The sequence below is a fragment of the Mixia osmundae genome, assembly GCF_000708205.1.
Source record: "Mixia osmundae IAM 14324 unplaced genomic scaffold scaffold_10, whole genome shotgun sequence".
In the NCBI taxonomy this organism is placed as follows: Eukaryota; Fungi; Basidiomycota; class Mixiomycetes; order Mixiales; family Mixiaceae; genus Mixia; species Mixia osmundae.
The window spans coordinates 323116-350255 of record NW_014575554.1 but is presented as its reverse complement, the minus strand read 5'-3'; the positions used below and the strand labels follow the sequence as shown (position 1 = coordinate 350255).

The 27140-nt window shown below is 56.2% G+C and overlaps 12 protein-coding genes across 12 annotated transcripts; 6 read left to right on the top strand and 6 right to left on the bottom strand.

Annotated features, from left to right (window-relative positions):
* Positions 1–80: 80 nt before the first annotated feature.
* On the top strand, positions 81–1380 carry L969DRAFT_89950 (uncharacterized protein). The gene has a single exon (XM_014710485.1). The coding sequence runs from the start codon at positions 234–236 to the stop codon at positions 1302–1304; it is 1071 nt and encodes a 356-aa protein (XP_014565971.1). The 5' UTR covers positions 81–233; the 3' UTR covers positions 1305–1380.
* L969DRAFT_105184 (uncharacterized protein) lies at positions 1369–7687 on the bottom strand (the record flags this gene model as incomplete). The annotated part of the gene is made up of 15 exons (XM_014710484.1): positions 1369–2518; positions 2570–3992; positions 4047–4138; positions 4189–4852; positions 4972–5125; positions 5185–5465; positions 5520–6363; positions 6410–6510; positions 6569–6930; positions 6983–7075; positions 7124–7209; positions 7258–7326; positions 7386–7459; positions 7512–7554; positions 7649–7687. The coding sequence occupies 15 exons, from the start codon at positions 7685–7687 to the stop codon at positions 1369–1371; spliced, it is 5475 nt and encodes a 1824-aa protein (XP_014565970.1).
* Positions 7688–8058: 371 nt separating this feature from the next.
* L969DRAFT_19452 (uncharacterized protein) lies at positions 8059–10194 on the top strand (the record flags this gene model as incomplete). The annotated part of the gene is made up of 3 exons (XM_014710317.1): positions 8059–8486; positions 8544–8793; positions 8845–10194. The coding sequence occupies 3 exons, from the start codon at positions 8059–8061 to the stop codon at positions 10192–10194; spliced, it is 2028 nt and encodes a 675-aa protein (XP_014565803.1).
* Positions 10086–14781, bottom strand: L969DRAFT_199954 (uncharacterized protein). The gene is made up of 3 exons (XM_014710483.1): positions 13396–14781; positions 11253–13349; positions 10086–11196 (listed from the first exon to the last, which is right to left on the bottom strand). Exons 1-3 carry the CDS (start codon positions 14413–14415, stop codon positions 10297–10299), a joined length of 4017 nt encoding a protein of 1338 aa, XP_014565969.1. The 5' UTR covers positions 14416–14781; the 3' UTR covers positions 10086–10296.
* Positions 14564–15121, top strand: L969DRAFT_19450 (uncharacterized protein; the record flags this gene model as incomplete). Its single annotated transcript, XM_014710316.1, has 1 exon — positions 14564–15121. One exon carries the CDS (start codon positions 14564–14566, stop codon positions 15119–15121), a length of 558 nt encoding a protein of 185 aa, XP_014565802.1.
* An 11-nt stretch (positions 15122–15132) lies between these two features.
* L969DRAFT_53257 (uncharacterized protein) lies at positions 15133–18251 on the bottom strand (the record flags this gene model as incomplete). The annotated part of the gene is made up of 11 exons (XM_014710482.1): positions 15133–15386; positions 15437–15563; positions 15620–16110; positions 16186–16398; positions 16449–16850; positions 16898–17116; positions 17169–17406; positions 17457–17531; positions 17579–17728; positions 17764–17934; positions 17985–18251. 11 exons carry the CDS (start codon positions 18249–18251, stop codon positions 15133–15135), a joined length of 2607 nt encoding a protein of 868 aa, XP_014565968.1.
* Positions 18252–18340: 89 nt separating this feature from the next.
* On the top strand, positions 18341–18900 carry L969DRAFT_89943 (uncharacterized protein). The gene is made up of 2 exons (XM_014710481.1): positions 18341–18711; positions 18761–18900. Exons 1-2 carry the CDS (start codon positions 18409–18411, stop codon positions 18842–18844), a joined length of 387 nt encoding a protein of 128 aa, XP_014565967.1. The 5' UTR covers positions 18341–18408; the 3' UTR covers positions 18845–18900.
* Positions 18901–19021: 121 nt separating this feature from the next.
* On the bottom strand, positions 19022–20167 carry L969DRAFT_96473 (uncharacterized protein; the record flags this gene model as incomplete). Its single annotated transcript, XM_014710480.1, has 1 exon — positions 19022–20167. One exon carries the CDS (start codon positions 20165–20167, stop codon positions 19022–19024), a length of 1146 nt encoding a protein of 381 aa, XP_014565966.1.
* Positions 20168–20468: 301 nt separating this feature from the next.
* On the bottom strand, positions 20469–21527 carry L969DRAFT_105179 (uncharacterized protein; the record flags this gene model as incomplete). Its single annotated transcript, XM_014710479.1, has 2 exons — positions 21021–21527; positions 20469–20969 (listed from the first exon to the last, which is right to left on the bottom strand). The coding sequence occupies exons 1-2, from the start codon at positions 21471–21473 to the stop codon at positions 20469–20471; spliced, it is 954 nt and encodes a 317-aa protein (XP_014565965.1). The 5' UTR covers positions 21474–21527.
* Positions 21528–21581: 54 nt separating this feature from the next.
* On the top strand, positions 21582–23318 carry L969DRAFT_19444 (uncharacterized protein; the record flags this gene model as incomplete). Its single annotated transcript, XM_014710315.1, has 4 exons — positions 21582–21818; positions 21872–22218; positions 22265–23016; positions 23065–23318. The coding sequence occupies 4 exons, from the start codon at positions 21582–21584 to the stop codon at positions 23316–23318; spliced, it is 1590 nt and encodes a 529-aa protein (XP_014565801.1).
* A 72-nt stretch (positions 23319–23390) lies between these two features.
* L969DRAFT_96470 (uncharacterized protein) lies at positions 23391–25005 on the bottom strand (the record flags this gene model as incomplete). Its single annotated transcript, XM_014710478.1, has 3 exons — positions 23391–24173; positions 24230–24573; positions 24630–25005. The coding sequence occupies 3 exons, from the start codon at positions 25003–25005 to the stop codon at positions 23391–23393; spliced, it is 1503 nt and encodes a 500-aa protein (XP_014565964.1).
* Positions 25006–25075: 70 nt separating this feature from the next.
* Positions 25076–27132, top strand: L969DRAFT_199583 (uncharacterized protein). Its single transcript, XM_014710477.1, has 4 exons — positions 25076–25260; positions 25312–25360; positions 25416–25759; positions 25813–27132. Exons 1-4 carry the CDS (start codon positions 25132–25134, stop codon positions 27091–27093), a joined length of 1803 nt encoding a protein of 600 aa, XP_014565963.1. The 5' UTR covers positions 25076–25131; the 3' UTR covers positions 27094–27132.
* Positions 27133–27140: the final 8 nt, after the last annotated feature.

The window sequence follows — 27140 nt, the reverse complement described above, 5'->3', positions numbered from 1 at the left end:
TCGAGCTGGCAGACTTGTAGGCCACACTAGTCGCGTCAAATGCCATCAATGTCAGGCGCCAATCGCGGTTTGGCCGACGTCGCCGGACTCCGCGGCCCGGTCCCGCCCCTGTGGCGAAAACAATTGACGCCAGAAAACAATTGACGCATGCTTAGCAATGCGGCAAGCGAGTGGCAAGGGGAAGCGATATCTTCCTCGGACATTGAAGCAGAGCTCGGTTCGACTTGAGCAACATGTCAGGAGGAAACTTGCCAGCGACCAGCAAGGCATGGCGAATCAAAGCCGGCGGGCAAAATGCAGAGACTAGCCTGTTCCAGGTCGAAGAGCCCGTCTCTGCCCCGAAGCGTGGTCAAGTTCTAGTCCACATCAGGGCAACTTCTCTCAACTACAGGGATCAGATGATCCTCAAGGGACACTACCCACCGCCCATCGAATCCAAGAACGGCGGACCCATTCCCCTGTGTGACGGAGCAGGAGATGTCATCGCTGTCGGAGAAGATGTCACTACGCTCAAAGTAGGCGACAAGGTACTGACTACCTTTACGGGCGAGTGGCAGTCTGGCGATATGAAGGCAGAGTATTGGGCGACGACGTTGGGCGGCCCAGTCGACGGTACGCTGACTCAGTACCGTTGCTTTGAAGCCAAAGGCCTCGTACACATGCCACCCCACTTGTCCTACGAGGAAGGTGCTACTCTGCCGTGTGCCGCCTTGACAGCCTATCAAGCTCTCTTCGGCTTCAATGAGCCCATCAGAGCCGGTCAGACAGTCTTGCTCCTCGGCACGGGCGGTGTCAGCATTCACGCACTCCAGCAAGCCGTCGCTGCAGGTGCCAAAGTCATCATCACCTCTTCTTCCGACGAGAAGCTTGCTCGCGCCAAGAAGCTAGGCGCGTGGGAGACGATCAATTACAGCACGACGCCAGAGTGGAGCACAAAGGTCAGAGAGCTCACCAATGGCATTGGGGTGGACAAAGTGCTCGAAGTGGGCGGCCCAGGCACATTCATGCAGTCTTTGAAGAGCATCAAGCCGAATGGTGGCGTCTTCTGTATCGGTGCTCTCGGCGGGCCGCCGCCCAAGGACTCAAAGGACAATATTCCAATCACAATCTTGTTCAGCTCGGCCAATGTTCGTGGCATCATGGTCGGCTCGGTTCAAATGTTCGAGCAGCTCAACGAACGTATCATGGTCGCGCACAATGTCAAGCCAATCATTGATCAAGTCTACGCATTCGGCGATGTCGTAAAAGCCTACCAGCATCTGGCAAAGGGAGCATTCGGCAAGATTGTAATAAAGACCGAGTAAATGAACACGCAGAAGAAGCAGAAGCAGAATAAGCTTGAACACTCTATGCATGACAACAACACATTTATGCGCTGCTTTCTGAGCCGGAGTCGGATCCAGATGAGCCGTCTTCCTCGGCTGCAGATAGCTCGAGCGTTGTGCGCTCGACAGAGAAGCCTTCCTTCTCGAGGGCAGTAGCAATATCGTCTGCTTTTGACTTGGCTGATGCAATGGCAGCAATGGAGCTGTCCGCGTTGAAGATTGGCAGGATGTACTTGTCAAGTGCAGCTAGGGTCTGCTTCACGGTCACTTCGCCTGCACGTCTGAGCAGCTCGCGTTCTTGATCTTGCGGTAGACCTCTTAGCGCTTGATTGATGAACGACACAGCTGCAGCATCGGACACGCTCGACTCGCGACTAGCAACAGAGTAGGCCATGCTACTCTTTGCCGATTCCAGTGTGAGCTCGTCCAGCTCGATTTCGCCCTTGACAAGCTTGCTCATCACGCGCTTTGCTTCTAGGTAGGCCTTGCTGCTGTCTGGACTTTTGTAGACTCGGAAGATGACGAAGCCACGCTCGACGTCGAGTCGAATCGATGCGCCATAGGCCAGCCCGGCACCCCTGATGAACTTCCAGAGGTAGCTCTCCATGGCGTTGAGGATCGCGCAGGCGACGCGCAAAGCGGGAATATCTGGATGGTTGAGATCGGTCGGCGCCTTTGCTGCGTGCCATGCGAAGCTGCTCTCGATGGATGGCATGCTCATCAGGAATGCCTTCTTTGCAGGCTGCCGGCCGAGCTTGCTGAGCACGTCGCGACCCGACAAGACGGGATCAAGGGCAGCGACCTGACTGGAGCGGGGGGAGCCGCCGTTCACCGTTCTCGCTTGCTTCGATGGTTCTTGGTCTTGAGCCGAAAATTGAGCAAAGTGTTCAGTCCAAGCCGCGGCTGGCTTCTCTATGCCTAGGATGTTGCCAGATACACCAATGCGCATGGAGCCGGGTGCTGTGAGTGCTGTACGGAACTCGTCAAGATCAGCTTGCACCTTCTCAGGCTCGTCATGGAGTCGCTTGAGCAATGTTGAGATCGATTCTGATCGGTCGAGCACGTTCAGCGTGCGTCGCGTTGACTTGTCAGCGTCAGATGTCGCTCTGAGGTACAAGGCAGACACGATGGTCTCGCCGTCACGCTTTTCTGATGGCAAGCTCTGCAATAATTTGGATGCCGTGATCTTGAGTCTGCTCCCCAAAAGTCAGCTTAGCATGCCAGTGTGCAGTCAAGGCGCGCACCGATTGATGTCAAAGTCACTGCCGAAGAGCAAGTCATTGATCCACGCGATCACGGTAGCGTATTTGGAACGCTCGGCTTTGATAGTGAGCTCAAAGATCTCTGACATTGAAGTGCCGAGCGAGATGTCATACGAGACTGTCTCACGATCGAGTTCTTTGACGACGTCCTCGAAGCTGAGCTTCGTGCCATCTTCCCTGGTCACCGGCAGCGAGAAGAACGAGCTGAGGTAGATCGGCGCAAGAGAGCGAAGATGCGCAGGTATATGAGTAGGGAACAGGCCAACGTTGATCTCAACAAAGTTGCTGTCGACGTGATCGTACTGAACGAAGTAGGGTAGCTTGACATTGTCCCGTTCGATATAGTCCTGCACATTGCGAGCAGCAGATCCAAGCGGCGGCGAGAGACCACTAGCTCGTGCAGTCTGGACGTCTATCCATCGTATGGACTTGACATCAGGGATCTTGTAGTCTGATAAGATCTCCTTGGGAATCTCTTTGTCATTTTCCTTCTGCGCCGCTTCTAGCTTCTCTGCTAGCTCTGCTAGACCCTTTTCGCCATACTTTGCCCTGGTCTCTTCCAGTCGTGCTGAGGTCTCTTTCTCGAGCTTCTCGGCAAGCGTAGCAGACGGTTTGCCAACGATTGACAAGCACGCTCCGTCGATATAATAGTTTTGCAGTAATTCAGCCCACTGCTCCGCCGACCAAGTCTGTAGCGTCTCGAAGCGTTCGCGCTCTTTAAGCGATCGCTCTAGATCTTTGCCGTTCATTGAGCCAAACATGAAGTCGGATATGACGCTGGATGCAAAGATCTCGCTTGCGTCTTTCTCGAGACTGCTCAGGATCTTGATGCGGTCGCGCTTGAGAAGCATGGCCATTCGCTCCATATCGATGCCTGACTCTACGACTCTACGGAAGACCTCGATGACCTTGTCCTTGACGGTGTTCAGCTTCTCTGTCGGCACTGACGTCGCGTAAACATTGAGCACATGCTTCTCCTGGTCCGAGACGTAGAAGCCAAGATCCGTGGCGAGTGGCTCTTCGATCTCAACCAAATCGCGGTAGATGGGCGAGACGGGTGAGTCAGACAGATATGTGCTGAGGATATCGAGCGCCTTTTCTGACAAGAAGTCATCACGAGGTGGACCGAGCCAGCTGAGCAGGACCTCGCCGCTTGACTCGTCCTGCTCGGGGAACGAGATTTCTTCAGACCGTGTGCTGTCTAGGACTGCGCCGCCCTTCGAAGTCGTCTCAAGCCAGGGCCGCTTGAATCCCGGCGGTCTCACGCCCTGGGCTTGTCCGTGCTTCTCTATGCTTGGCTCGATGGTGTCTTGAAGAGTCTGCAGCAATTCGGTGGGCGCAACTTTGCCGGTGATGATGAGCACGAGATTATGCGGTACATAGTACGAGTGGTGGTAATCGCGGACTGATGATAATCGCGTCAGCTATGCACGCTACAAGAAGCGAGCACGATATTCACTTTGATCTATAGTCAGTATGCGCAGAGCCTCCATCAGCCCGCCAGTTTCGCTGCGATAGCCTGAGCCCTTGGGATACAGTGCCCGTTGTAGCCTGCTCAGCAGTCAGTGTTGTCTGCGGGCAACATGACCTGTTGTACACACTTGAGTGACATGAGGTCGCCACTGCCGTTCTCTCTGCCTTGCATCTCACTGTACACCACGCCCGCATCTTCACCCTTTCCGTTGAGATGATAGACTTCGGTCGTGAAGCCGCTATCAGTGAGCGTCGGGTAAAGCACATGATCAAGATAGATCGGCAGTAGCCGCAAGAAGCCATCGCTACCTGCTGTACTAGCAGTATAAGCAGTATGAGTCGTGTCGGTCCATGCGTTCGTGCCATTGCCATTCGAGCGATTGGCGAGACTGTCGAGGATGCCTTTGTAGGGAAAGCGTTCGCTGCCCATGAAGACGAGATGCTCGAGGGTGTGGGGGCAGCCGCTATCGTCGTGGATCTCTGTCGCCACTGTCAGGTAGCCTTGTACGAGTGGCCCTTCGACATCGACGTGAACGACTCGCAGGCCAGACTTGCGAGAGACCCATTTGGATAGCTTGATGTCCCTACCAAGCTCTTGCCGAAGATCGAGAGGCCCATTGGTGAGATCAAAGTTGCCTAGCGTCTTGGGAGCATCGTAGGACAATGCAGTTGCCATCGATCGTCTGGGCCCTCGTGCGGGTCTGTACGTCTGCAGAGGCGATCGCTTGGCTATGCCTAGTCTCCTGTTGACCAGTCGAAGCATGCACTGACTTGCAAAGCCTACCACAGCGCCTTCGAGGGTTGATGAGAATTCGAAAGAGGCACGCAGAGGACGGACGCGTCACTCATTCAGGCGACTGGCGAGATCGATCTCAAGGATGCATTCATGATTGATCATTAGTAGTCGTGACCTTCTACGCGGAACGTCGAAGCATAGCGGAAGTAGCCTTGACAGAGCGCCAGGATCTGGGGTTGTAGGTTCATCGACACGAGCGAGTAGCTCAGTTTCGACACGCCCTCTGATCTGATCAGTTTGATCAGCTGCTGCGCCACCGTCGTAGGATACTGCACGATACTAGTCAGCTTGCAATATCGCAGACTCGTCAAAAGAGAGAGAGACTTGCCGACATCTCCATGTACCAGCGATGCTGATATGTCGCCAGGCGTACCACAGCTGCCAGAGATCTCGGCACATCACGCTCATCCGCGTAGAACTCGAGCAACTTTGTCCATGCTTTCGCGCTGAACTTGTGCTGAGTCGCGCGCTCGTAGGCCTCTTTCGCTTCTTCCTTGTGGTGCAGTCTTTGCGCGAGTTCGCCAAGGATTTCCCATTCGGTACCGGTCTTGCGATACGTTAGCTGTTGAGCCTTGAAGTGAGCTAGCTCTGCTCTCCAGATCGTATAGACTGCGTCACGAAAAGTCATGAGCATGTAAGTACGTTGTTTCAAGCACGCCGCACCTCTCAGATCTTCATAGAGTACCATGAAGAGGTTGTCAAGCCATCGCTCGCATAGTCGTTTGTTCTGGAAGGAGGACCCGGCAATAGGCGAAGCATCTTGCGCAAAGGTGTCAGCGGCGTCCGATCTGTCCGTTTTGTCATCGTGCACCGCCTGTACAGGTGGCGTGATGCCATCTGCCTGACCTGACAGCTCGCCAGCGGAACCTTTCCGGACAGCGTCGACAGAATGATCTTCGAGATCTGATGATACGCTGATGTCGGGTATGTCTGGCGCTGCGAGTGACGTATCGGCTGTATCGCTCATTTTGAGTCCATGGGTCGACGCATCATCATCGGCTTCTTCGCTACCTGCAATGCTGTCCGCAGTCGATCCATTCAGCAGGGCTGCGCTACCCCGCCTGGGGCCGGTCTGCTGTGCTCTATGCTCGGCGTACTCGGCTTCCATGACGAAGACTTCGCTCCTGCACTTGAGCAATTCGTCCCACCCGATCACGCTGACTAGTCGAGACAGCAGCGCGTAGGCGTGCGCGAAGGTTCCCTTGAGCGAAGGCGCTGGTAATCGTAACAGAGCAATGTCAGCCTCGTTGTTGTCGTCATCGTCGTCAAGTATGTCGGAATCTGCAATGAACTGCTTTATCGGCAAATGTGTCCGCGCAGGCGTGCCCATGCGATGCAGATCTCGGTCGTTGTAGGTAAACATAGGACAGGAATTGAGCGTAAGGAGAGCCTCCTTCCACTGCTTGAGATCCATGTGGACGTCTGTCAATTTGGCCCACGTCACGTATTCCGACGGGGCGCAGTTGACAGCCTTTGTGGCCAGCCTGAGCGCCCAGGCATGCTCGCCCTGCAAAGTATCAGCGCGTTGCCTCATGCGAATGGCAGAACTTTACCTTTGAGCGCAAAAAGTCGGTCTGTACATGGAGGAGTGGGTATGATTGGGGGTGGTCTTGCAGTGCGCGGTGTAAGACCTGAATGCCCTTGATTTCTTCGTCTGACCGATTGCAACAGCATCAGTTGGCGCCCGTGCATTTAGAAGCTGACAGACACACCCATTGAGATATATGCCTTTGCGAGCAGGCTGGCTACCTCGCCATCGCGCACGACCAGCTTTTCGAACAAGTTAATGGCTGGCTCCCATCTATAAGAGTCGCCAAAGTACTTCATGATGGCAGAAGTAAGGTGATTGCTCGTAGATGTTGCGACTTGTATCTCGGGATCGCTGCCTAGTAGCCAGCCTTGAGAGAAGCATTGCTCGGCTGCAGCGACGAAACGATGCTCGTCTTCGATGTCGCGTATGGGATCGAGTTTCTTGTATCCCGCAAGCCGGTACGCCGGATCATCAGCGTAGAGGATGGCGCGAAGAATTGAGGAGAGATAAACTTCTGTCCAAATCTGCGGCGTTGGATCGTGCCTGCAGCTGCTGGTAAGCTTGCTTGCTGCTTTGCTCAGATGAAGCAGCCTGCCTCTCGCCTCGCAAGTCGATAACGTAAGCATCTACGCCGCCGGGTATCTTGACCTCCACTCTCACGTCGACGCGAGAAAAGGCATTGAAGCAGCTGCATAACGCTCAGCGTTGACGATCCGCTGTGCGAACGCAGAGATACCAGTAGCAGCCCGTTTTGATCTTCCAGTCGCTACGAGACTTTCCACCCAGCCAAGATGGAACGCCATCGATGGTGTAGGTGAGTGACTGTAGCTCGTGTCAGCTGTAGCATTGACGGGAGCAAGCTGAGCGCACATTGAGATACGCTGCTAGCGAGGCTGACGAAGTCGCGGTAACACCAGATACGTAATGGAATGATCCAAGCTGTGTCGAAGAGCAAGTGCTGTAAGCTACAGCGAGCGCATTGCCTCTTGCATCCGTACATCTTTGCTGCCTGAGCGGCCAGTAGTTTTGACGACGTGACAGAGATCAGGCGGGCCCAGCTCCCGAAAGGTGCCTTGTAGATGCTTGCTTCAGCAGCCTGCCCTGGCGCAACAAGCTCTACTGACCTAGTTGCTCTGTCCGAGAGATGAGCGAGGAGCCGACGTCGTGCTGAGCTCGACAATGGCACACGGGAGGGTCGAAGCGCGAGACAGGGATGCCACAAGGTCAGCCAAGCTGCTAGAAAGCGGATCAACCGGCAGACCTCGAAGAATTCGGGCGCATCCTTGAGAGTATCGCCCATCTATTCAGCAGCGGCCTGCTCGTCACTGGCGCGCGCACGCGGCAAGCCAGCAGCTCGCCACCTCCCGTCTCGGCGCGGTTCGCATCCATGTGGGACAACTCGTGTGACCCCCCTCGCGAGACTGTCGATCTATCGAGCTGACTGACTGGTCTGATCAACGACTGTGACGATCAGAGTCGCCCTCGTATGTCATCCTGTCGATAGTCGCACTGCCACAGCAAGAGATGAGCAGAGTCTTTGGCCGCATAAGCACACCCGTCAAATCCTCGGCGTGTTAAGCCCGGTCGCCTCTCCCTGATCACAGAGGCGACGTACACTCGACTGGCCTCTGTCGCGCACCCACTCTGCCGGGCGAGCAGATCGCAGACACGATGGACGACTCTACAACGAAGCGTAGAAACTCAAACGTCGGACTGGCCGCATCAAGGCCGACATCGACGGGAACGCCAGACCCAAGGCTGTTTGATAGGCACGTACGGGGTCTCAAGCCCCGTGCACAGTCGACGCTCGGAGGTCTCAGAGCACTGTGGAGGCAGTATGTCCCTCCCGGACTGAGAAGCACATCGCGCGCTCGGTCAGAGACATCCTCACGAGCCTACATGCCTAGTTTCTCGTCTGACGATTCAGATGATGACCACAACGACCAGCGCTCCTCAAATGGCTTGCTCTCTGGTGAAGAGAAAGCGGAAATGTTCCGCACACGTTCAGGTAGCCCAAGGCGGTCGCCTAGCATGAGCAGGAGGCGACCAGATGGGACGGATTTCCCTTGGCGCATACGCAGACGCTTGTTCACTTCTAGGTGTGCTCCGTGCGCTTCGCTTAATGCTGTTAGGATCTCATGGCAACGTACGCGCAGGTTGGCAGCGGCCGCGCTTGCTTGCCTCACATTCGTGATTCATTGCTGGGCATTCTCATACTTGGGCACCGTCTCGCTCGAAGCAAACGCTGCACCACCCTCGTACAGACGCACTGACGCTCAGCACGTATCCTTTGATAGCCCGCATGCCTCATCGACGCTGGGGATGGGTATCGCACTCGCTCTGGGTCGCCTATACTCGACCATAGGCGTCATTGCCGCCCTTGCTGGCTTCCACGCTGTTTACAAGGTGGATCTCAGTCCGGTTGTCAAGCCGAATGAAGCTGACCATGAAACGCAGCAACACTTGGCTACATTGAACGTATTCTTCCTTTACTCACTCATGGACTTGCTCCTCTTCATCGTTTCCTCCATTACGCTAACGGCACTATACCTGACCGAGAAATACCAAGCTTCGTTCAAGCATGTCATCTGCGAACGAGCTACATCCGGCGAATTCTGGTCGGGCGTCGGAACTACCCTAGGCGACTCCGATCGGCCTACTTTGGCATCTTCCCTGCTCGACACAGATGCACGCCGCCGTTTCGTCAAGCGCGACCTTGTCTCTGCGCTCCTGACACGCCGCGATTCAAACATCATGCAGGCCCTCCCAAAAGGCACCCAGGGCGACGATACCGGCTTCCTCAAGACGCTTTCGTATGCCGTACTGGGTCAAGGCGGGTTCGGCGTCGAGAGTTGCGAGGAACGATGGACCCTCCTCGTTGCGCTGACTGCGCTGGCTATGATCCTTCTCGTCTGCATCCGCGTTGGTCTCGTCGTTGCGACAAGCCATTACTGGAACCGTATCGTCGCTCGAGCCGCCCGGCGCTCAGAACTGAATTATGCAAAGCTCGAGTCAACAGAGGCTCTACTCAAAGAGCGATCCAGTGATATCGAGCGTACCGCACGCTCGAGGCCGACGAGCTTCAGTACTCCGTCGTCCAGCGGTGGTCCAAATCCCACGACGGTGACGTACGATCAGCGAGGTCACGTCAGACGAGGGTCTCTCAGCGCTACGTCGCCTCACTCACCTATCAAGTCATATTCTCTGCCGGTCACTGCAATCGAGGCAGAGACGACAGGAGTGATCCGATCGCCTAGTCTGTCATCATCCATCAAGTCGCCAATGACTGGCTCCTCTGGTTCCGCAGCACACCACAGGAGCAGGAAGAACAGACCACATTCACTGATCATGCTCTTGCCACCCACCTTTGAAGGCGCTCCGAGGAACTCGCCAATATTAGCGAGCTCAGTCGAGCAGATAGAACCCGATAGCAAGATGACGACAAAAGCTTTGCCCATGCTCGATACTACACGCACCGGGTTGGGCATCGGACCCGTCTCTGCGCCAGTACGGCAATCATCTGGTGATGACACGCCGACTGCAAGCAAAGGAAAAGGCAGATCACGTCGGCGCTTGTCAGAAACAGTCGTCGTCTATGCCCCTGTGAGGATGACGTGGCAAGAAGCTCGCGATCTCGGCGGAACCGAGGCATGGCTACCTGCCATGCCGACCAAGATCGATCCTTTGCCAGCCGAAGAAGGCTCCATAACACCTTTGGCTCTGCCTCGTTGCGACTCGCCCACGTCTATGGCTGGCGGAGCTGATAGGAGTGTCAGTCCAGCTGATTCGGAGCGGACGACCCGCTGAGTCTGTAAATGCTATGTATATTCTCATCCCCAATTCATGATGTCATACTTTGTTGACAAATGCGAATGCAAAGTGTACAACGACAAGTGACTTAGCACGACCCTACAATTGGACGCGAGCACGATGGCTTCGCTGAACATACTCGTCAAGATACGCGAAGCCTTCCCGGCTAGCGACACTGCTGATGGCTTGTAGCGGCGGCATCAGGACCGCATCGCAAGTAAGCAAGATGCACAGCTCTTTGGCGCGCGAAAGCGCTACGTTGAGTCGTTCGCGGACGTAAAAGAACTCTAGCTCAGTCGCCGAAAGGCTGTCCGCATTTGTACTGGCGAAGTAAGCGATGACGAATGTGGCCTCTGCACCCTGCAATCGCTCGATTGTCTCGATCTTGATCCTCGAGGCCCGGGTTTCCTCGAGCGTCAGGCTGCCAACCAGGTCGGACAGGTTTTGTGAGGCTTGTGACGCCTGTGCAAAGGCCTGTCGAACAGCTTGACGCTGCTTTCTATGTGGACAAGCCACGAAGACGGTCGCGTCATCGACAGCATCAAGCAGAATATGCGCAATACGGGCAATCCACTGCGCCTCGCTTTCTGCGCACCCAGCTGGTGATCGAGCGCTAGCCTGTGAGAGGTCAATGTTGATGAGAGAGGCATGCAGCTCGGCAGAAATGGGCGCTGTACGAAAGGGTTTCGTAAGTGTCGATGGCAAGCCCTGCATTGCGCATGCAATATTGGAGAATAAAACGCGCGTGGGACTACGCGCAAGGCGGTCTAGATGGAGCTGAAGCCGTCTCGCAACCTGGTCATGCGCTCGACGCTTCATCGATACAAAGCGTCGCGTGTATATTGTGGATACGAAGCTGGCCAGATCCGGGTTGAGACGGAAGTTCTCTTCTAGTTGCGTCACGCCCATACCAAAGCTCGACTGAGACTCGGAGTCCTGGTGACGATACAGCACACAGTCGAGTGAGCTGCCGTAGAGGTAGGCGTCCTGAGGCGGATACTGCCATGAACGAGTCTTTCAGCTTCCGACAAGCTCGCATTGTCTGACAGACATACCGTGCCAGTAATTATCGGGCCCAGCTGACGCGGATCGCCGGCTAGCAAGAGCTTACCGTGTTGCGACAGCTGTGTGACCATTGCCAAAGCCGTCAAGCTGAGCTGGCTGGCCTCATCGACAATAATCAAATCTGCCTCTAGCTTGAAGCGATCGCTAAGCTTTGCGAGCTGCCAGACTGTAGCGAGATAGCAGGCAGTTGATCCTGCTGGACTCTGAGGCTTTGGGTGCGTTGTGCCAGATCGGACTCGCTCAAGTACGAGATTATCAATGAAGTCGGTGTCTAAGCCAGGCATGTCCTTCATCAGGGCCTTCAAGTCCTCGACTCGTGCCTGAAACTGATCGATTGCGGCATGCGTCATGGCAGTCATGAAGATGGTTGAGCATGATTTGGAATTAGTAGAGCGGACGATGTCGCAGAGCCTTAGTAAGCTCAGGGCAATCGTCGAGGTCTTGCCAGATCCAGGCGGACCGAAAACGACGCTGAGGCGATTGGTTAGCATTCTACGGAACGCGCGTCGTTGTGTTGGTTGAAATGCGACACGCGCAATGTCTGGACGTAGGCCTTTGAGGGCCGTAAACAATGATGACATCTGTGCCTCTCTGGCAAGCTCATCTGCTGAGCCACCAAAAGATGGTTCTGCTGCAAAAGCATCTGCATCAGACACGAGAGATACGAAAGGATGTAGCGACTGCGTCGAGCTGATATCGATGATCATTAGCCTTGTCAAAATGTTGCGAAAGCTAAAGTCGGTAAGGCGCAGATGGACTTGATATTCACTACCCTTTTCTGGCTGCTTCCATGGGTCTGACCATGTCCGCAAGCAAACAAGCGTGTCATCGACGCTCTCGATCGACGCAAAGTGAACGCTCTCGCGGACTTCGTCAGACATGCTACGCCAGCTAGCCGCTGCGCCATATGTTAAAGGCACACGCGCGTTGCTGAGCGCCAGATCGGGAAAGCCTGTCACGGCTAAATCGACGTGATTTGAAGCTTTGACAAGCAAGTAGTCGTAGAGTGGGAAGCCGTTTGCTTCTGCTGGAGGGTCCAAGGCGCCCTGAACGACCCGAAAGCGTTGTAACCATACGTTGCCGTCTGACTTGAAAGATCCAAGGAAGATCAGTGATGCAATCGAGCTGGTATCATCAATGCGACCGGTCACAAGCTTATCCAGCCGGGAGAGTGTCTCGAATTGTGTGACGAAGCTAAGCTTGCGGAGTGCTGGATGATGACAGACGTCGCAAAAGATCGGCTTCATGATCGAACTCGAGCGCAGCAGTGTATGCTCCAATGGCCTTCCAGTCAAGATCGGTAGCTTTGTACGGGCGGCCTGAAGTATTTGCAGACAGGCTAGCGTGCGCTGAGAAAGCGAGCAAGCGATTGACTCCAGCCCTCCGCGTTCGAGTTGAGCGTATAGCTGCTCGTCGTCTGCAAGGTCTCGAGCGTCTGGGGGAGAGAGCGCAGCCAAGACCGCTTGCGTGTGCAGATAACCCGGTACGGGGATCGCGAGCACGCGGGGGATCTCATGAAGCAACGCAACAACCTTGAGACCGTCAACCTCCGCATTCCCTTTACCCTGAAAGCGAGTCTGTAAATTAGCGGCGATACGCTCGCGTACTTCATCGACCGAGCCGTCGCTTGGGAGATCGAGCCGAGCTGCGCAAGCGACGAGCGCAGTCTTTTGTAGTGCGCCTTTATTCGTGAGCACTTCGAGGGCATCGCGAATGATGATAGGCTGAAATTGCGTCGCAAGGGCAGCAGCACCCTCACAGAGACATCCGATGAGCATTCTGAGATCGTCCGTCTCAACTCTATCATCGAGCGCATTCCGAACGACTAGACTGGATAGAAGACTTCGCTCGAAAGGCTGGCTGACGTAGACTTGAGCAGTCAGCCCGGCAGCAATGACTCGGCGCAGCACGCGAGCAGCAATCCTGACAAAGCTTGCTGCGTCGCCCGACTGTGGCATCGAAAGCAATTTTCGATGTTCTTGACTGACCACAGCCGTATCCGAGACGTAGGTGGCTGCAGCAAACGCGACGATGTCGCTATCGAGCGCATTCGGATCGGGCACCAGACTGAAGATGACAGCGACGTCCTGCGCCACGTCAGAGGAACCTGGATAGACAGCAGGGTGGACGCACTTCGGCTGTAGACAGAACGCCAGATCGACGGCCTGTTGCCATAACTTTCGACATCTTTGCTGCTTCGAGCATATTGCTCTGACCGTCACTATTGACAGCGAGTGCTTTCCGCAATCGACTGCTGGCTTCGGGTGCAGCCGTTGATCTTTCAGCCATTCTGCTCGGACTATGCAAGAGCGAGTCAAGCTCTTCTATTTCTGTTGCGTCTACACTGCATGAACCTTCATGTCTTGATAGTGACAAAAATGTATGGCGATCTGCGTGCGATAGACCAGGAATCTTGCCCAGTCTACCTTCTGCATTGACCCGATCACGACAAGACGGTTCGAAATCGCAAGCTTTGCATAACGGGTTGAGATGGTAGTCCACTTCGCGTTCTGCCCGCCCAAGCATTTGCGGTATGTCACCAAAAAACATCTTATCGAGGCGTTTCGCGACTAATCGAATTGGCGTTCTTGCGGGATTGCCGTCAACGCCATGCGACGGCAGCCAAACTGACATATCCTCAGAAGGTATCCAAGTCTCATCTGCACGGTTGCGCAAGAGATCTAGCATCGAGAGATGATAAAAGTACAGCTGAACAAAATGGCTCGGCTTGACCTGATGTGACATTTTGGCGTCGATGAGGTGCCAATGTATGGCCGCTTCAATCTTTGTGATGTGAACGAAATCAGGCTTGAAGGTACCAAAGCGGACCGGTGGTGTGTCATGCTGCTCAAAGTGAGTAGACAAGTTGCTTCGTGCGGCAAACCCAACGACAAAGAAGTCGTCTCTCGGGTCTCTGACGATAGCGTCGAGCGCATCTCGAGGTTTCAGTGAGTTCACATCGAGTATGCGATCTTCGGATCGGAGATAGGCAACGATCTCAGCTTCGAAACGGTGACCACGGTCAAAGACTGCTTGCTTGTAGGCGTCGGGTTCCTTTCTGCTGGTACGAGGTGCGTGATAGCTCTTGTGTAGGAACAAGTCACAGTTGAGCTGTTGGTACTGAGCCAGCTTGGTCGCTGTGAGCTCTGACATGCTTGCCTGCCGGGCCACGTCACGTCATCTTGCCGTCGACCGTCGAGGTGAGCGCTGATCGAGTCGCGATAGGAAATTATCGACTGTTGCCTATCGCCCGACACCCAGCGCCATACAGGAGCAGCCTCAGCCGTAGACATTGGCCGTGATGACATCGCATCTCATCTCACTGATCGAGAATAGGGGCGAGACGATCAAGCAGAGCAGACCATCCGATCCAACTTGTCCCTTTTGCGGGATCATCAACGACGGCGATCCCGCTCACATTGCCTTTGAGAACGAAGACGTCATCGCCATCCTCGACATCCTGCCCATCTCGCGCGGTCACACGCTCGTCATCCCCAAAGCGCATCACGAGAAAGTGTCGGACTTGCCAGATGCTATCGGCGCGAGCATAGGTCGCGTCCTACCCCGTATTGCTCGCGCTGTATGTCGAGCGATCAAGACGCTGGAAGGAGGTTCAGAGGAAGCCATGCTCGCAGAAGATCACAGTTTCAACGTCGTCTCGAACAGCGGTCACCTGCAAGTCGTGCCCCACGTGCATTTCCACATTGTCGTCGCACCTGCATACGGCAAAACTTCCCGCAAATGGAAGAAACCTGCCGACTTTGTCATGGGCGGCCGAGCGGAACTGAACGAACAAGATGGCACGCTCGTAGCGCGTACGATCAGGGAAGCGATCGCGGCAGAAGAGAGCAAGTTGTGATGCATTGCACGTCACCCGTCGAGCCGCATGGCGTCGTCCTCGATCTCTGACCCGCTCTCGGCTCGATCAGCATACGTGTCGCCATTCGCGATTGGCACATCTGGCAAATCGACCGAGCCTCTCTCGCTCGTCTGCGTCGACAGGTCTATCCCGTTCTCGCCCGCAAGGGGCACAGGCGCAGCGTGTACAGCCGGCGGAGGCACGCCGAATTGCGCCTGTCGCTTCGCCAATGCTGTCGACAGGCTCACTTGCTGCGGTATAATCTCTATCGCTGGCTTCAGCTGCTGACGCAAAAGGAGATGAGAAGAGACGCACGCTCCAGAAAGAAGTATTCGTCAGAGTTGGCTACTGTGGTCGCTAGATCTTTGTATTGGACAAATTTGCGCTTCTCTAACCTTGCAGTCGTCGACGCTGCCTCTGTGAGCTTCTTGATGAAGAACTCCTGCCGGCTCAGTCCCCATCAAGTATGCCCAGGCACGGGGAGGATGGACGACTGACTGTCGCGACCGAGATGAGATACACAGCCTCTTTGCTGCAGATACTGATGTCCTTGTCGGCCTTGATGATCTTCGTCACTCTCGCTACGGGCAAGACAGATGTACCCGTAGCCGCAGTAGACTGAGCAGATTGCACTCTCGCTCTCGCTTTGCCCTTGCTTCTATCGGCCGTACTTGTAGCCGGCAAAGTGGGGACAGCTATCTGCTGAGGCAGCTGCGGTTGCGCTTCATAAGCTGTCGCGGCTGCAGAGTCTGCCGTTGGCGCGACGTAGGTCGGTACGAGCGGCGATGAATAGCTCGCAGGTTCGCGTGAAGGCGCAGTCGCTGATGCATGATATTCTGGCCTTGCACTCTCGCTGGAGATTGTCACCGGTCCGCTGTACTGGGGCGTATAGGCCGCTGCACTGCTCGTTGGCGCAGCTATGTACTCATCGGACATGCTGGCCTGCCAGATCGTGGAAGGAGCGGCGCGCTTGGCGTTCCGGCTGCACGCTACACGCGACTTTGGTCAACGAGTGAGTCAATTAAGCCTCGTCAAGATAGGTCTACAACATCAATATGGCTTACTGACAGCTATAGCACCTCGGATGATGATCACAAGCCCAAGTGGCATGAGCAGACCGAACGAGCCAAGATCTTGCCATATCCTCCGTCCGCTGAGTCTCTTCTGCAACTGATATTCCTTCCTGAGCAAGAGTGTGTCCTGGGCGATAGCTGCCGGGTCGGACACAAAGATGTGCCGCGCTTTCCTTATGTGAAACAGCACGATAAAGAACAGTGCTGCTCCTTTCCGTTAGCTATTTGACATTTCATAAGATGGTTGGGCGTACAAGGGAGGATATAACTGAGCGTCGTGGTGCCTGCCCATCCGATGATTTCTGCGGCGTTTCCCAGCGCCGCTTCACCCGGCGCTGCCTCTCGCAAAGCTGCACTAGCGGTAGCAGCACTGAGCCAGACTGCTGCAATCGCAAGTCTGACATCCCAAGTCTTTGGCGTCGCCTGACGTCTCCTGCCCTCGCTCGCCTCGTGCGTGCTCGCGTCCTCTTCTGGCACCAGATGATGCTGCCCGGTATGACCGTGCGGCGCAAATGGCATCCGTGTCAGCCTGACGAGGGCATCCCGCGCTGGCGCAATGATCGACGGCAGATTGAGCATGAGCGTCAAGAGGATGAGCACGCGAGCAAAGATGATCCAACCGTCACGCCGCGGTAGCAACGAAAAGATGTCGCCTGCTCGAAGCCCTCAGTCTGTGAGATTCTTGGAACAGACTGGCCCGCACCTTTGCTGCCACCGCGCGGTATGCCCAGATAGCCAACGAGACCCCAGCCCATGTGGACAGCAGTCGCTACGCCGATACCAATGAAACCAGCAGCTTCTGCCTTGTGCCTTTGCGCAAGTTTGACTGCTTTCGAATTAGGCTTCGCAAACATGTCCCGTCGCGTGCGGTGATACTGCATGACGAGATTGCGAGGCGAACCAACAGCGAAAACCATGATGGCTGCGGGCCATCTTCAGCATGACCACCCTAATCGATCAAAAGGGCCTCATACCGATGCCGGCCCAGACGCTGGTGCCCATGACTTCGTGACGGAGCAGGCCGTCGCCATGATCGTCTGGCGGCAATGCGATCGTATCGGGATCATCCCAGTCGATTCGCTTTGCCCTCACGCCGATCAAGAAGAGCACCAGAAGCCAGAGCGCATTCGACAGAAGCGGCAAGCGTGTGAGGACCGGAAAGGATTTCTCCGACAAGAACGGCCGACGAGGGGCAGATGCAGCCGGTATGAGCTACTCCCTTTTCATGAGATGCGAGTCTTTCTGACGAGAGGATGACATACGAAGATGAGGGTGATGACAAAGGGCACAATGATGCGGGCAAGGGTGGGCAGCTTGTGCGGAAAGAATTGACAGAACTGATCGCCGCGTCAATTGGATGTGATCCGATGAACGGCAAACGTACGATATCTGTGGCGCTCATCAGAGCAACGACCGCTCTTCCGCCGGCCACAAAGAGGATGGTCGCATTCACAAGGAGCTGACCGATGACGTGTCCGCCATATGCGGTAGGAAAGACTGAATGTGCCAGTCGCGAATAGGTCCTGCCCATTTGCTATGAGCTTGCTCAACTCCTGCCAGAGGCTAGACATGCCTGGCCCCGACATAGCGTGCCTGGACGTCGAGCGTGATCCGAGCAAGCCAGTAGAGTGCTGCTGTGATGTACAGTGCGGGTATACCGAGGGGCAGTCCGGTCAAGTAGAATGCATGGGCCATCAACAGCGGCGCAGGCGAGATACTGTGGTGAGTACCGGTCAGCAACTGTCGGTCTGGGAGCGCTGCGCTTGCCTAGCAGAAGCAATGCCTGCAACGACTTCGACAAAGCCCGTGCCTTGATCAGACGGCGCATCTCCCTCCTCTGCGTCTCGCCCGCCATAGCCTTGCCGGCGCCCATTGCGAGCAGCGATATGGTCTTCTACATCATCCTGCGAGCTGATCTCGAGCTGGTCCGTCTCCTCCCCCTCCTCCTCTTCCTCGGACTCGCTCAGCTCACCCCAGCGTGGCTCGTGCTGCTCGTGCTGAGGCGTGTCATCTGTCTCGTCCCACTCTTGCAGGCCTGGCTGGACTGCTATCGACATCTCAGCAGGGCCATCCGCCTGCTCAAGCTGTACGAGGGTCAGCGCACGGTGCCTCGTCTGACACGGCGCGCTTCGTTGCCAACGTCGTCATCGACTTGACACCGGCTCAGCTTGAAATCTATTGACAGCCATCCAGGAGATCTTCGCAAGGAAGCGCATGAGTCACATCGTCACAGCAGTCAAGAGATTCTTCGTCGCACCTTCTGCGACTCCCGAAGAGATGGCAGCCATCGCAAAGCGAGTCGACTCGATGATCGAGTCTGCTCCGATCGCCGTCTTCAGCAAGTCCTACTGCCCTTACTGCGTCAAGGCCAAGAAGATCCTCTCGGACAAAGGCCAGTCGGCGAACATGAAGGTGCTCGAGCTCGACCACGATCCTGCGGGCGATGCCATTCAGACCTACCTTGCAAAGAAGCAGGGCGTCGGCAGGGTGACGGTACCCCAGATCTACATCTCAACGGTATGCATCTATGATTGTTGGGGGAGCAAATACCTGAACCATCGTGCAGCATCTCGTCGGCGGCTGCTCTGATCTGACCGCACTCAGTACTGCACAGCTAGACAAGATGCTCGCAGGTCTGCCGAAGCTATAAGAAGGCAGGCTCCAGACTGTATAGTATCGCAACATATGTGCATTGACTTTGACAAATTAAGCGCATAGCGCGGTGATAATCCATGGCGCGGTGATGGCCTGATGCTTTTCCGACTCTGCCATGATACTCTGACTGACTTTGACTTCTGAATGACTGCGTCTGTGGAGATCTGCCTGTCTAACCGCTCGCATAGAGAGCGGGGCCGGCAGTGATATAGTTGTTGATGAGTGAAAGATTGGCAGGCGTCAAGTGGGGGTTGTCAGACGCAAGCACGATGAACATGGTGCCATTGACGGCGGTATCGGAGGGCAGCAGGTTGAACACGCCACCACCGGGCTGGATGACAGTACCCGCATAGGTGCTCGTCTTGTTGATCTCGACCCAGGTAACGTTGTACTGCGAGACGAAGCCAGCATACTTCGAGCTCGAATTGGTCGCGTAAGCGCCCTTCTTGGTATACTGATCGTAAGGACCCTGCTTCTTGCCTGGTGCGTCCCATGCGAGCGTGATCGTATCGCCTGGTGCGGAGAATGCAGTGGTATTGTGCGAAACGCCAGCGCCAGAAGTGAGCGACAGGGGCTTCGTGTCGGTCACGTTCAGGTGGGGGAAAATCGTCCAGGTCAGGTTCTGAGGCTGGCTAGGGCAGGAGACGATGTACTGCGACAGCAGGGTCCAGGCCATGGACTGTGTGATGCCGGTCTCAAAGTAGACTGGCATGGGGAAGCGACCTTCTAGCTGACGGAAGACCATCTGCTGACGGGCCTCGGTCGTGATGGACTGCAGCAAGATCTGCGCATCCGCTCTGTTGTCGAGATTCTCGAGGAAACCGTATACGCCCGACTCGCCAAAGCGTGTGAGCTCGATGTTGAACTCGAGGAAAGATCGAACATCGCTGTAGGGGTATTTGTACGTGCAAGACTTTGGCGCATTGTCGCCAAGCAGATTGCTCAGCACGTGAGAATGACCGACTTCCTGGTCGGCCATAAAGTTGATGAGGTACATGTCATCGGCAGTCAGGTTCGCCGCCTGGTACTCCGCCAGAGAGAACTTCTCGAAGCCGTCTCGGAAGATGGCGAGCTCGATCCACTCCTGGTGGAGAGCGAGCGCAAGCGACTGAAAGTCAAAGTCGCTCTTGACCGCATAATCGGGCGATTGGACAAAGCCGGCTGGCATAGGCTCAGCATAGCCAGACGTGTTGGTGGTGCCGGTCGAGGGTGCCTTGACGCCAGCGCCTAGCTTGCTGAGGGGAACATCTGCAGCCGCCGGGGCAGCAGACACGAAACTTGAGGCCAAGATGGCGATGGTCGCCACTCGTGCAAACATATTGCTATTGGGTGCTTGCAAGGACGAGCAAGAAGCAAGGAAGTGAGAGAGACTTTATACTGCGAGAGTCATGACGAGTGAGCTTCGATCGAACAGAAATTGATGCAGAAAAAGTCCGGAGATCGCGCGAATCTAAGCCCGTAGTCGGAAGAAAGATGAAATCACTTTGGCTGCCGGATTCTGGCAGAGCAGATCTGCCGATACAACCGAAGGGCGGATGGCAGCGTTACTGTAAAGCGATGCAAGTCTTACAACAGTCGATGCCGGTCGTGCCGATGTTTGTATCGAATGGTCAGACGAGTCAGGCAGTGCCGACTGTCTTCTCGCTGTCGATCGGGCTCTTCTCGTCGGTTTGTATTGCATTTGATACGTCTTCAGCCTTGACAGGCGGGGCGCTGTCAGGATTACGGACGGGCTGACCCGCGTCTTTCTGTGACTTGTTCTGCTTGACGCTGATGGCAGCTTCTTCCTTTGCAATCTGCTCCAGACCCTCTGAGCGTTCTTGCTTGAGCTTTTCGAGTTCTGCTGATCGCTCTGCATCTTCTGTCGCCCAGGCTGCTCGACATTCCTCGACCAGCCGCGCAGCCTCGGCTTTCTGCTTGTCGATGATCTCCTGCTGCGCTGGCAGCAGCTTTTTCGGTAAGTAGTACATAGCCACGCTGTCTGACGATAAGACGGTTGCTTGGGGAAGCGACGGCATGGGAGCCGGCCGGAGCAGATACCTTTCGCTCGAACTCGCCTTTGGAGCTGACGCGCACAGAAAGCCGGCTAGACTGATGAGATCTGAGTTCTGACGGGTATACTGCGTGACCTTGCATCAGCACTGCGCTCGTGATCGGCATGATGATCCTACTGCTGCTCTGATGAGGTCATACTCGAGCTCTTTTGCAGTGACAGCACTCTTCAGTATCCGCTTGCGCTTTGCGCGTTCGTTTCGCTCAGCAAGCTCTTGGGCTTCGGCTCTGAGCTTGTCAGCCAGTCGTTGCTCAAAGTCGCTGCGTTTCTGGGTCGCCTTGGTCGTCTTTGAGGTATCCTCCTTGAATTTACTGAGGGTGCCCATGACGACGCCAAACATGCGCTTGCTCCGCTTGACAGACTGCTCATCATCTATGACTCGTTTGCGCTTCACGAGAGGCTCTGCTGGCTGCGTCCCTCCTTCTGTCGGTGCTGTCTGGCCCAGCTCGAGATCTGATGCCGCTGCGAGAGGTTCAGGCTGAGCTTGCTCAGACCGGCCGAGGTCGATGACCTGCTCATCATCGTCTGCAAGCACAGGCTCTGCAGACCTGCGCGAGACCTCTGCTGCCATGCTAGACGATGTGCTGCGACGGCTGACCGCTGAGCGACTGACAGAGACCAAGAGAGGAAGCGCGCGCCTGCAGGAGACGGACAGCCGACACACCCTCATGCGCCGCTCATGGAGCCGCTCCTGTATCGCATAGAACTCGACGGATGCCCTCTTCCCTGGCCAGAGAACCCGCGCTATCCAACGGCACCCGTCTCGAACGCTGCTGATCATCCAGTGCGGCACTCGAATACGACCCCATCTCGAGCAGATGTACCTTGCCCCGTGCCTGCAATGCCTGCCGCAGTGTCAGATGTCGACTGGCTCAGACGAGAGTATGAGCGCTGCATCACCAGCAGCGATGCGCAGGTCGGCGCTTGTCTTTCTGTACGCGTACACATGCTCAACGGCCTGGGTAACAGACCATGAAGCAGTATGCCGAAGGACTACGCAAGCGTTCCAGTCGGGCTCAGCGTGCGTCAGAAGACCAACATGCCCTCGTTGGGTTCCTCTACGCGACCATCATGCCCGTCGAAACGCTCGACAAGCGTTGGCGGACAGAGATGCCACAGCTCGTAGACGAGTTGGAGGGTGCTCAGGAGGAGCAGCTCAGCAGTCTTGCCGCAGACACAGAGGCGCACTACATCTACCAAGCTATGAAGCGCTACAAGCCACCGGCGCAAGCCTCTCAATCAGCGTCGACCCATACAGCGACGCGATGGACCAACTCGCAAAAGCATCAGTGGATCAAATCGCTCGCAACGAATGAGTGAGGCTTTCGGCATCCCTCGTGATCATCGCTGAGCGTGTACCAGGGCTGAATTGCAGATACTGCTTCTCCTCGAAAAGCTCGTTTGTGATCCGTTTCCTCAGGGGCCTCGCGCTTCTTCAGCATCGCCTAACAAGTCACGTACGAGAGCACATCTTGATCCTGAGCGCACTATCGACATGCTCGTAGAACGCCTCGCGCTCCAGCAGGTCATGTCATCTATCGGTACATCTGACGAGTTCAGTCAAACTGTTTCCGAGTCGCCATTTGATGACAGTGCACTGCCGCTCGACCCAATTCAGCAATTCTGGCAAAGCTGCGTGGAAGGAAACTATAGTGGTCTGATTGCTGACGAACTACTGGCCTCCTGTCGAGAACGCCTCTTTCCTTCGTCGCCAGACGACATCTTTGCGACCTCGCCGGTCAAACAGCCGGTCGAAGATGTAGCTCGACTGGCCAGATCAGTCGACGAAGCTCGTAGATCCTCAAGCACCACTGCAACTGGCTCACTCGCTCTTTCGAAAGTATTCACGGCCAGCGAATCTCAGACAAGCGCAATGATTGCTACAGGTGACAATCGACCCGGCTTGAAAGATCTGCTGCACGCAGACAGTATATTCAGCAAGCAGCACGCTAGGACATTCGCGCGCTCGACCAGTGGTGGCATCACCAGTCGCAACTTGTTCAGGAATCGCGAAGTACAAGTGGGGGTGAAGTCGCAGCCCAAGGTACAAGCCAAGAAGGGTATCAGCAGCAAGCAGATGCAAGCCAACAAGCGAAAGCTGAGCAGTCCGAAGAGTGAGCTGCGAACGAGAGTTTTGCGTGCCACGACTGACGAACAAGCAGGAGCGGTGTCGAGCGAGACCCTCGTTCTGGCCACGCCCGCAAAGAATCAAGGCCTGTCACGAGCCATGTCGATGCCATCATTCGCGGAGCTCGGCGCTGCTTTTCGACTCGGCAGTCGAGCTGGCGGTATACCAGAAGCAGACGAATCCGACGCTTTCGAGTTCACCCTGCCCGCCACGCCCTTTCCCGCCCAAAGGAAGGACGCGCCCAGCTCGCCAACGCTCGCGAACGGTATCCCTTCCACGCCGATGTAGCCATTGCATGCAAACGAGGCCAGCTCAGTCATGCACGGCCTACAACAGATCGAGGAGGAGCAAGGGAGCTCATCAAGTCTGGAAGCCTTGTCGCGTACCAACCGTCTGTTCGGGCGTGAGGTGCAAGCCGAGGTGAGTACCATGAGCGGGCGTGATGTGACCCTCCTCGAGGGGCGTCTTGGCGCCAGACGGCTGCTTGGCCTCTGAGACCACCTTCTGGTTGGGGTTCGAAGGCTGTTCGGCGACAGGCGGTGTAGGCTGACTTGACGGTGGCGCGGTCAAAGTGCTCGGCAGATCAGAGTCGGTCGGCTGGGTCGTCGTAGAGCTAGGGTTAGCCGGTCTCTTGCATGTCCTGCCAGATGGAGCACTAGGCGGTGTAGCAGGTGTTGCAGGCGCCGTTGTTGCAGGAGCAGGCGAACCGGGCTGCGTGGTAGACGGGGCGGGCGTATTGGGCAGCGTAGAGGGAGGAGTAGATGAGGTGGGCTTCGAGGCCGGGGTGATGTTGCCCGTGACATCCTTGTTGTTTGGCACGATGTGCTGACCCGAAGTAGTAACGGCACGTGAAGTTGTCTTGGTTGGGTTCGCAGGTGCAGGAGGTGGATTGGGCAATGCGGCCGGCGAAGAAGGCTGAGTTGAAGGCGGCGTAGCGTTGTCACTGGTCGGGGTGGCAGGCTTCTTGCATTGCTTGCCGCTTGAGCCAGAGCCCGGCGCCGAGCCAGAGCCCGAGCCGTTACCACCAGAGCCATGGGTAGAACTGTCGCGACGGGCTAGACTCTGCTCGGACGGGTGCCGCCTGAGGATGTCAAAGAGGCCACGACGGGCAGCAGGAACATGACGAGCGAGGCGTTCGTACTCCTGATCACTCGACGTCAGCACCACCACGAGAGATTGATGGGCGTGACATGACATACCTGCTCGACCGAGGAGCGTTGGGTCAAAGGACCAGCCTCATTGAGATGGGTGGCTGCCGAGCGGCGCATGCCATGATGGTGAGATTTGGCTTGTGAAGCCAAAGCGAGAGCGAGGACGAGGCTGACGAGCAGAGCTGCTCTACCTGAGCGCATCTTTGGGACTCGGTGAGGGCGAGTAGGAATAGCGTTGAGCTTTGTCGGGGGTGTTGGCACAAATGTCAGGTCGAAGAAGCGGCGCTCGACTTGGGAGGCCGTCGACGAGCTGAATTTGTAGTGCCAGCTTGACGACGGGCGAGGCAAGCTACTCTGATGCAGGCCAGAGCTGAAACGCCGGCAGGAAGGCTCTGGTCACCCGTCATGGACAGGGGGTCGAGCTGTCATTTCTTTGGCCAGCCTTGACCGGAAGTGAGCTTGCGCATCTCCTCGAGCGCCGTCGCACGATCTTGCTCGTCAAACTCGATGTTGGACTCTTTGAGGATGGTCATGATCCGCTTTGTCGCCTCTTTGAGCTCTTCATCCGACGACAGCTTGTACAAGTCCGCCACACTCGGTACTTCGCCTGTCCTGATCGACTTGCCCGTCTTTCGCTCGAGCAAGGCAGTGAGCTTCTCTATCGCATCGATCGCACCAGGAGCTTGGGCTAGCTTGGCAAAGAACGGCGACTGTGCGATCGGGTCGTCCGACTCGCTGGCGTAATTTCGACGCAGCAGTCTCGGCGCAGCGACGCTAGCCGGCACTTGGCGACACGAAGCAAGCGAGCGCATCGGTGCAGTCATGATACGCATGGTCGGCAGTGTGCCCATCATCGAGCTCATCGTCCAGTCCACGGCAAGGGCGAATGTTAACGTCAATGACGCGACAGCCGCGGACCTTACTCGCCGCCTGGCTCAGCACTTATCGGCATGTCGCAGCCTCCGCCGCCGCCAAGACGCACTGTCGCTGCACTCCCTTCTGCAAGCACCGCATCCGGCAGTCAGTCTCCGGGCTTCTGGGGAAAGACCAAGAGTGTCACACGTTCAGGCTGGGATGGCGTACGCTAGCAGCTTGTGCTGCATGTAGCGAGCTCATGTTGGTGCCTGCAGCTCTACAAGACGGCCGATAAGATTGGCCACTATTCCAACAAGCAAACGGGTTAGCCCACTCGGCCGTAGCAGGAGGACGAAAGGCTGACTGCTGCGCCGTGCAGCTAAGCTCGGCATAGAGGCATTCTATCCGACCAGTCTCGACCTTGAGTGTTCCAAAGCTGCTCGCATCTTGCGCACCTTTACACTCGATAGGACCGGCAATCTGGACCACCAAGACACGATCTATGACGAGAAGAAGAAGCAACGCATCATCAAGAAGATCCCCTCGTCTGCACTAGCAAGCTGCAGGGGAATATGCATCTTCACCGTCTTTCGAACTGGCTTCATCCTCTCCGGCGCGGGTGGCAGTGGCGTTGTGATGTCCAAAGACGCGTCGGGTACCTGGTCTGGCCCATCTGGTATCCTCCTGCACGTCATAGGGTTCGGCTTCTTGGCCGGCGTCGATGTCGGTCTCCTGCTGTACCTTGTCAGGATCGCATGCTGATCCATCACGCACAGGTTTATGACGTCGTCCTCATCCTCAGGACAGAAGCAGCCGTTCGCTCCTTCGCCAACCCGCGCGTGACATTAGGCGCAGAACTCAGCGTCGCCGCCGGTCCTATCGGCAACGGCGTCTCTCTCGAGGCCGGCGTGGAGGCTTCCCCGGTATGGTCATACTCGAAGAGCAGAGGTCTCTACGGCGGCTTACAGCTCGACGGCAACATCGTCATCGAGCGAAACGACGAGAATGCACGCTTCTATAACCGCCGCGTCTCTGCAAAAGAGATCCTCGCAGGCGAGATGCCGGTCCCATATGAATCCAGAGGTCTCATCCAGACCATTCAAGCTGCATCCGGCCTGGCTACTGCCACCGATCTCATTCCTCAAGGCGCTTCGCTTGCCGACGAATATGTTGCGCCACCGCATCGACTCGATCCAGAAGCAGAGGACGAGCAGGACAAGAAAGACCGCGAGGAGCTTGCTGCTCGTCTGGCAGATTTCGGGATAGATGACCCGGACATCAATCGAAAGATGCGCGAGACAGACTCGGCAGTCCTCAGAGGACCAGAACTCGAAGCGCTCTCATCCCCCGAGCCCTCGATCTCATCACCGCGCTTCCACAGTCCCTTGCGATCACCAAGTGACGTGGACCTGCATGCTCCTCGACCAGCTTACCTCACCAGTACCACGGCAGACTCGAGCGCGGATTCGGTCTACTCTGACGATGCCGTCTCTGCAAAGGACGGCGATCTTGGCGCACCTCTACAAGATGCGCCCCCGATGCTTCCAGCACGTCGGGCAGTCCCTGCTGTACCGCCGCCCCTTCCAGCTCGTCATGCCGTAACCGAAGTCAACGATGGCCCGAGCATGGCCGATCTGCCTCATGTGGATCACAATGAGTCTGCCACGGAAGCTCTGCCCGCTTTTGACGGACAGAAGCCAATTTTACTGGTTGACAACACGGGCGATCTAGCTCAGCATGATCTCTCGGACGAGCCACCTTTGACGGCCGGTAGCAAGACAGCTCCCTCGCCCTTCTCTGACGCATTCGAGCTTGCAGAGCCAGAGAGGCCAGAGGACAACAGCTTCACCGATGCTGTCGAGGAAGCAGAGCCGCCTGCTTTGCCTGCTCGACCTCATGCGGAAGAAGTCACCGTCGCCGAACCTCCTGCACTGCCAGCTCGTCATCGTCCCGTCCCGCCTGCACCGACTGCAGAACCGGCAATAACGACAGAGATACTGCCAGCTGCAGCGACTCACGAGACACTCGCCGAAGACGAGCGAGACTCGCTGACCTGATCGCTCACTAGATAACGTTGTCACTATGTATATCTTTATCACGTAAG